General features: G+C 54.1%; 1 protein-coding gene across 1 annotated transcript; it reads left to right on the top strand.

Moving 5' to 3' along the window:
* Window positions 1-1312: 1312 nt before the first annotated feature.
* MRS44_001576 (uncharacterized protein) lies at window positions 1313-3713 on the top strand (the record flags this gene model as incomplete). Its single annotated transcript, XM_046283819.2, has 3 exons — window positions 1313-1528; window positions 1609-3295; window positions 3409-3713. The coding sequence occupies 3 exons, from the start codon at window positions 1313-1315 to the stop codon at window positions 3711-3713; spliced, it is 2208 nt and encodes a 735-aa protein (XP_046138157.2).
* Between the last annotated feature and the right edge of the window lie 5339 nt (window positions 3714-9052).

Below are 9052 nucleotides of genomic sequence, written 5' to 3' on the forward strand. Positions count from 1 at the left end.
GCCTTCTCACGCACCGCAGAGAGACATCGGAGACGCTCTGGAACAGGCAAGCAAGATGCGAGAAGTATCAGCGCTAATAGGAAACGGAGCTGTTCGTTTAACGAGTGCGGGACTTGGCTCGCCTGAGACGGTTGTTCATGCAGTGACAGCGTTGTACCTTGGCGGGCGTACTTGACGGGGAAGGATGAGGTTGCTATTTTTGAGCCGGAGGGTTGAAAGGACGAAGTTATGAATGATGCAGTGAAACCCTTATGGATTGTTGAGGCTGAAGCTTTACGTGCTTACATACATGGATGTTTCGTGTTGTCTCACCTCCATACTTGCTGCACCTTCCCTATCATGCCTATCTACAACGGTGGGGTCACGGGGTTCGCACAAAGAGAGGGCCTCATCTTTCCGTCAACCTGTAGGGCATGCCACGCGATGGTAATTGGAAGATGCTGTCTGGCTAGGACATGATCCGAGACCTTTTCCCCATGCCGAGCGCCAGGTTGTCTTTGAGCGAGACTGGCTGGCTCCACTACGGATGGGGAGATGCACCTCGTGCATGGCCCATGGGGTAGCTAGGAAGCATGCTACTTGCTACTCGGTATGTATGCATGTCCTCATCCAAGAGCTCGGTTTGAATAGCTTCCTGGAGTTGCAATTGTGTGCTTTTTCAACAGAGTTTCGCGGTTTCCCAACTGAGGTGATACCTTCCTTCCCTGGTCAAGAGAGGGTCGGAGGAAATATCCGCCACGTGACTTAGATGCGGGTTCCCACCAATGAGATGACGCAATCCTCCGGCGGTGGCACCTTCTTCGCAATGAATTTTTCCCATCCCCCGCCCGAGCCTAGGTCGCACAGAGGTCGCCCCAGAAGGAAAAGTTGGCTCAGAGGGTACCGTGACAGTACATCCCTCCATGGAAGGCGAAAAATTCAAGGCCTCCTGATCGAGTTTTTGCAGTCCACTAACTCAATTAGCCACTCGAGCCACAGAAGGGGGGGGCCACGGGGGGTCTCAGTACCGCCTTTTTTCGCAAACCAGCGAAAAGCAATCTTCTCCCAAACAAAACAATCCGACAACCGCTCCCCGGCGCCCCTCTCCTCCGTAGTCGGCCTTTGTCCGCGCGCATTGTCTTTGCCAACACACGACGCGCCCACCCAGCGCCGCGACTCCAACAGCGACACCGGCCGCCTATAACGTCTCCGCCCTCCGAACCTCCGTGTGTCTGTGCCTCGGTGCGGCAGGCGCAACACATTCATCGTCGTCGCCGCGTCTCCTCCGGTCGCCGGGCCTTTGCTCGTTGCCTGCATGGACGGCCCGTCCATCATGGCCGCCGGTGGGGCGGCGTCTATGAGCCCGACCAGCCCAGTCAGCTCCCGCCATGGCCATGGCAACAGCAACGGCGCCAACAAGCGCAAGAGGAGCAGTATGGCTGGGCTGGAGAGCAGTCCTGGTAGTAATCTCGATGATCATGATGCTGATCACGACAAGAAGCGCCAGCCCGGCGTGAAGCGCGCCTGCAACGAATGTCGTCAGCAGAAGGTGAGTCTATCGCCAACCACCACAACCCCAACCCCAAGCGCATCCCATCAGAAGCTGACCAGATGACTCAATCGCAATAGTTGCGCTGTGATGTCGTGCAGGAGCCCTTCCAAAGTTGCTCCAGGTGTAACCGCCTCAAGCTCGAGTGCAAGATCGAGTCCAACTTCAAGCGCATCGGCAAACGCTCCAAGCACGCCGAGATGGAGAAGGAGATTGATCGCCTCCGCCGCAACATCGCCCGCGCAAAGTCTCAGGGCTTTGTCCCCGAAGACGACGACAACGTCAACTCCCCCATCACACCGAGCAATCCGACATACACTCATACCCACACTCGGAATCCGTCTCTGATGGGCTCTGATGAGGCCGTATCGTCTCTGCTACACCTCAAGCGGGGAGGAAACTACAACGTGCCTCGATATACTCACGAGCTGGAGAACGTTCAATTGACCGAAGAGAATGTCAACAACCTCTTCAACGAATTTTTCGCCTTCTATCATCCTTTCCTGCCCTTCCTCAACCCACAGCAGGCTCCCGACCTCTACTATCAGCAACATCCGCTGCTCTTCTGGTCTATCGTCTCGGTTGCAGCCCGACGCTTCAGTCCGACAAACGTGCCCAACCTGCTCAACAATCTCTCGGGACCCCTGACACGATTCCTGTGGTCGACGATTGGGGAGGTACCAAGCAACTACTATGTCGTCAAGGGTATGTGTCTGCTGTGTACCTGGCCACTGCCAACAAGTACGACATCGTCCGACCCAACACACATTCTGTGCGGTGTCATGATGAAGACGGCGACCGGAATAGGACTTCACCGGCCCAACCACATTCAAGACTTTTCCAGAGTGTCAGTGGAGTTGAATAAGGAGCAATTGAGCGACCGTGTGACAACATGGGCCGTTTGTAACATTGTTGCGCAGTCGGTCGGAACGGGATACGGCCAACCAGCATCGACACTCTACGACTGGACCTTGGCGCTGAGGCCGGGAGATGACAGCGCCTTCCAACTCTCACGGGAGCTCGAAGCCAGACTGCAGATTGAGAGGTTCTGCGACAAGGTCTCCAAGGAGATGTATAGTAATGCAAGCGATCCGCGGGGGGTTGCCGGCGATGAGCACCGTGCTATGCTCATGCGCGTCTATCGCCGGGACTACGCAGAGTTGCACGCCTCAATCCTGTCTCAGGAGCTAGGACCCATCATCAACTTGCATTTGAGGGCCGGAGCTCTTCACATGCGTCTGGCGGGCTTCTTTGATTCTAGCAAGACACCGGGCTACATGGACGATCTGATGGGTCTCTGGCGAGCCACAACTAGCTTCCTCGACGATGTCTTGGAGATTGACAAGGTGACGAGCCCCAGAGAGACGATGGGGGGTACGATTCTTCTTCACTGCAGCAACTACATCGGACAGATGATGGTTGCGGCGGGCTTTGCGCTTCTCAAGCTCATGAGGTCGTTCTTTGCAAAGACTATTGATTTCCAGCGTGGACGAACGCTGTTTCACCAGACGATCCGAGCAATCCGAGCAACCAGTGTGGTCAACAACGACCTACAATGGCGGCTGGCAGAGCTGATGGTGCAGATGTGGAACGGAGCTCGACTAGACAACAACCAGCAGTCGTTCAACAGCAACGACGACTCCCCGATCCAGATGGACGACAGCCTCCAGCTCAAGGTGCGATGCCGGCACAGCATGAGTCTGGTGTTTGACTCTGTCTGGCGGTGGAGGGAAGACTTCCAGGCAATGGGGCGAGGTACTATCGATGGTAGGTGGATGAATTCCCCCGTCTCGTTCTTGTTCTGTTATGAGTGAAAGAAGCATCATGTCGTTATTTGTCTTGTGCAAGCAATCACTGCCGCAAGATGCTGACACGGACAGTAGCAGCCAAGCAACCGACAAATCCAGATTCGGCTAATGAGTCTTCAGCATCTTCGACACACATGGACAGCACCTTGGTACCATCACACACGCTGCCCCCCTCGAGCCTGCTCAACACCAACACCAACGGGTCCCTCACGCCCGGGGCGACTGGGCTGTCGGCGGCGTCATCGGCCCAGAACAGCATGATGGGCATGGCGGCGTACGACAACACCAACTACGACTTCTTCGACCCCCAGCACTGGATGTTGGATGGTCTCCTTGACTTTAACTACTCGTTCGTCCCTCCCCTGGAAGGCGCATAGGGGTCTGATTCCAAGGGAGTCTAGGCCGTACTAGTATCGAGACCACTTGAACAGCATCAAGACGAAGCTGAGCCCCCGAGTGACCCTTTTCTCGTTTGGTTTCATGTACTTCTTTTCTGTTCTTTTTTTTCTTTCTTTCGTCCGTGACTTGGCGAGACTGTTCAGTTCAGCGAGGGACTTTATCATCAGCCTCCCCTTGTTGTCAAGTTTGTTGCTTTTCTATCGGAAATGGGATGGAGGTTTATCAGGTGACATGAGAGTCATCGATGGCATGGGAGAGGTATCAAGAGAGAAAGAAAAGAAAAAGGGCAAAGACTACAGTCCACGTGTGTATGCAGCATGACGGAATGCGAAAATGTTTAATTATGGTCGAGTTGAACTGGCGTCATATCATGTTGATCGTGTTTCACAAGCCTCTTTTTTTCTTGGTCCAACCAAGCCTCATATCATGATTCATTGAAGGTATGATATTCGTGGGAACTTTTGCGTGCAACGTCGGAGGGAAGGATTTTGAGGCTTGGGTTTCCGCAGCATCTCCCATCACGGACTCTCTTCTGAAATGAGAAAGGGGGAGAGCGAGCAAGGGGAGGCCCTCTATCTACTCTATCTCTATCTCGCTCTTTCCACAGCCTCGGATCGGAACACGAAGTCGTAGGGCGAGACTGTTTTATTCTTCGAGATGACGCAGGGAAACGGAGTCATATACGCCCCCCCTTGCCTCTATTAGACGGAGACGCGGGGATAAGTAGTCGGCCGACGGATTAGACCAGGTTATTGACATGGATGGGCTTCTTGTAGGCACGCACCGCTAGAAGGTCATGGTAGAATGGAAAACTGCCTAGAAACAATGGAGTAGAGTCCACGAGGGCTAAATGATGAATGTTTCACACATATTTCCTTCCTCCGCCTCGTGTGTCTTTACCATCTTTAGTTCTAGGGCCAACAGTTCTGTGATATAGGACGGCCAGAGGAGCGAGTAACAAGACAAGAGTCTAGACAATGAGAAGGATCAGTGGGCATGTCATGTTAGTGTAGTATTCCGCAACCCGGAGCCCCGGTCGCGGGCGCCCGCTGGATATGCCAGTTTCCAACGGTCGCATCCATCGCCATTGTCGACCTAGCGTCTTCTTTGACTCAAAGTCAGTGACGTCGTGTAATAACAATCCCTCCCCTCTTGCTATACGGAAGGAATGGGTGGTTTTTGTTCTTTTCAGCTGGCAAGCTTGGCCTGAACCATTGGCTGGGCTTTTTGAACAAGGGGAGAGGGGGGGTTGGTTTCTTGCGCCACAGCCGCTGTTCAAAGAGAAAGGAGGGACATGACGCCCAGCTTCTGGAAGGATTTTCTGGGATCCTGGTAGGTTGATGATTGTTGCCTTGTTGTCCGTGTCCCCTGGCTAAGATATGCGAGGGGTTGTGGCTTGATGTGAAAGGAATGTGATAGAGGGTTGCAGTCGAACGGTTTGACGTCCAAATACGAGGCTACTTTTTCAGCTGAAAGAACAAAATAGAACAAAGAATAATAAAGAGGCAGACATGAAAAAGGGGACTTTTTCCTTCAAGAGATTCGGCGAGGGCCGTGCCGAGGATACAATTTGTTGTTGTCTCTGTTGGTCCAACATGATGTGAATTCAACCTCACCCGCATCGAAAAAATATATGGGGACTCGGTAGATGTCGCAGACGAAGAAGAAAATGCCCTGCCGTAGATATCACATGCGACCGTTTCCAAGACCTCCTCGAATGCGGTGGGTGATATTGGCCGCGCAACTCGGGGCCTCTGGAGAGGCGGCCATCGCGGGCCCGCGGTAGTAGACAAACCAGATGGAGAGAATAAGCGCCCTCAACGAACGACATGACTCTTTACAGAGAGACAAGAGAGACGACCGGGTCGTTGGCGATGGCGATGGCAAGGCATTTCTGCTGGGCTGTGCTGTTAGAGAAAGAGAGCATCTTGATACACATTGCCATGCCATTCCACCGGGCTATGCTCACCAGCCTGACATGGCAGTTGGTGCCGTCCAATACCGCATCTCCAGCTGGACGGAAGGATCAGGCACAACCATGCTCCAACACGGAGCCGAAGCCGGGACTGGAACATTTCATCAGAAACAACAATAGAACCTACTCTGCCAGTAGGGCTGGGCTGTTCACGGCCTTCGGCTGATGGGCAAAAGAAAGAAACAGAGCCAACACCGCACGCCCCCCCTTTTCTCTCAGGGCGGCGGCATCGTCGATTTGTGAAACTCGCCCATCGATCTGCGCCCAGGATAAGCCCTACAGCCCCCCTTGTGACCCCTCCCCTTTGATGGGCACCACACGTTGCAGCAGGTTCCAGTTCGCTTCCCTTTCATTCAAGCAAGGCAAGCGGAAGAGAAAGATTCGGCGAGCCGTTGCACGGCACCTCCACAAGTGCCGGCGAGGGATTCGCCCGTGGCAGATCTCTCAAGGTCCGCTTGTGATGCGATGCCGTCGTCGAGTGAGAAGGGAGGAACACATAGCGTGGGATTTCCGGCAGTTTCTTTCAGAGTGAGAGGGGGGAATCCTCTAATCTCGGACTTGTCTGCTTTTGTACAGATACGAATATGGCCCAAGGAACCCTAGCGAACCTTGGCTGTCGATAGACTATTCATCTTGTCTACTATGTTGCTGCCCAGTGATGATGATAGAACAGCACGCGGGGAGGCGGGCGGCGATTTCAGGTTTGTCCTGTGCCCTCGGGGGAAGCTAATAACCAATCCTTGGATCGTCAGGTTGTCCCGTCTGTCTCTCTCAGTCTCGAGGTCTGATCATCAATAAAAAACTGGCCCACGATGGGCCCCAGCTCAGACACAGACAAGACCCGGGAAACTGGAAGTTTGCCACCTTTCATTAAAGACAAGCCCAGGCAGAAACACAAAACAAAACAAAACAAAACAAACAATGAGCAAGATTCGATTCCTTCTTGTCATGCTGCTGCGGAAATTCGGATCCGATCGTCATTGGCCTGGGCCTGGGCTGCGACAGTCCTGAGTCAAGAGATCTCCTCGGGAGAGCTTCTCCACCCCCCTGCACTTGCACTTGCACTTGGGCAATGTGTCGGTCCCCCCTCAAGGGCCTGATTCCTTCGTAGTCTTCTTGGAATCTCAGAGCCCGGCAAATGATGCCGTCACCATGAGCCCACATCCGAGACCGCCAAAGACGGGTTGACGACGGACTCGGACAGGGGAGTTGACATTCGACGCCATTGCATCAGCAGCCAGACCTGTCGATGGGTCAATATCCCATTTTCTCTCGTCAGATCTTTAACTCTTGCCCTGTAGCCAACTGCGTGCCTCGACACAGATTCAGTAAATCCACAAAGCAGGGCAAATTGCTGATTCGGTAGCCAAGCTGCGACGGTAGGATTCCCGAGTAAGACCTCGACAAACTCCACCGAGATGGGCAAATTTGATAGTAGGCTATCCATCGGGGCCCCCTACCCCCAGAGAAGTTCAAAAAAAGAACACCCCAGGCGGTGGTAGCCGTGCGAGACTAGGTAATTATTGGTGGCATGGCTTGAGAACCGACGGATACCATCTCGTCAAGCAACAGCCGCTCATTGGGCATAATAGTTTTGTTCTTATTGCTTCTTTGTGCTGGTGACGGACGCCAAAACTAAACGAAACAAAGAAAACAGAGAAAGACGGGACGACGGCTCGCTCGGTTCCTGCAAGACAAAGAAAGAGATGCAGACTCTGCAGTTGAGAAGTGATGCACACAGAGTCTGACCGTATCGCACTGGAAGCCCTGATGGGCCTAGTTTCTGTCCCTGGCGCTTCGAAAAATAAAAAACAGAGACAAGAAAAAAGACCGGCGGCTGCTGTATGTAACCCTCACTCGCGGCAATTCATGATCCCCGAGGGCTTGGGCTCAGGGACTAGTAATAGCTGACTGAGAGTCGCACTCGCTCCTCGCGCCTTGTCGCGACAAATAATCCAGAGTTATTCGCCCGGCGTGTCCGAAAAGATGCGACCTTGACAAGAGTACAGGTACAGAGTCATTGACCTTGTTAGTGGCTCGAGATCCCAAGTCATAATCGACAGGGAATAGCACAGCACAGCACAGCACGTCCGTCCGCAGTGACATGCTCTGCTCTAGTTACTCCGCGTGCACGAGAACTTGCTTGCTTGCGCCCTATGACGCCCGGTAGCTGAAGCTCAAGTCGTGTCGAATCCATTGTTGGAAACAATAGGGAGCCACAATGAGCTGTCGGCTTGGCAGAGTCACAGACTGATGCGGCTTGCTCCTATTCATTGCCCAAACAGGCAATCGCCGCTTGACTCGAGATTCAAATGTCGCCAGCTTGCCTTTCATTCATCGGTGCGGGGGGTCCGTGAGCGCTCTCACGGTGACCCGGCTGTGCTGTGCTGTGCTCTGCTCTGCTGTTTCTGTTGCTTATTGCTTGTTGCCCGTGATGAACAGGCAGATGGAGGCACAGACAGGCACGGGAATGCTACGTAGGGCGTGGGTTGGCAGCCGTTTGAACCAGGGCCATGCCTTTTGCCTCGATATGAATGGACCGACACCCCGCGAGATTGGCTTCTGACGAGGGAGTTCCTTGAAAGATGATCGACCGATAGATGATGGCAGAGCGAGAGGGGGGCCTCCGGAACCACGCCCCCCTCCAGGGCCCCCCTCCCCCTTGTGGCTACGCTACCTCAGCCCAGTAGACTTGTCTGCAAAAGAGCCAGAGTTGAACGGCAAAGGGAAGGAAGGAAAAAAACGTCTTCTGTCAGGGCCCTGGTGAATGAAATATGGAGTGCCTCCAGAGCAAGGGAGATCCCGGTATCATCCATGCCACGGCGGGGGCCACCTTGACAGAAACGGGGCCGCAGCGTTTCTTTGAAGCCTCAGCGCGGATCGGCAATTTCGCGACCTTAACGCCGCCGCCGCTGGGCTCGGCCACTTGCCGCGTCCGTCAATATCAGATCTGCCATGTTAAGTCAGCATCGCGAAAACCTTCACCAAACACCAAAAACCTCGGCTCCAAGACGCTGCACATGCTGCTGCTCCCTCTCGATTCATGCGTCAAGGGGGCGCGGGCATCTCGCTTCGATTCGATCGCCAGGTTCTGCTGCCGGCAACATACGAGCAAGTGACATCCGGAAAAACCAACAGCTGGATCCGACCCAGAGGTTTGGTACCGCCCAATTTGCATGAAGCACCCCGAATGACTCGGCGGTGTCTGTGAGTGGAAGGTAGGGGGGAGGCATGGCAGAGGGATGGGGCTCAGGGACATATACGAACCATTAGGTTGAAATCTGAGACGTCAAAGCCGCGCCTGGGCATGCACATGGGCCATGGTAGACGCGGTGAGCCTCT

This window comes from Fusarium solani (assembly GCF_023522795.1).
Source record: "Fusarium solani strain SB1 chromosome Unknown bctg00000000, whole genome shotgun sequence".
NCBI classification, from domain to species: domain Eukaryota; kingdom Fungi; phylum Ascomycota; class Sordariomycetes; order Hypocreales; family Nectriaceae; genus Fusarium; species Fusarium solani.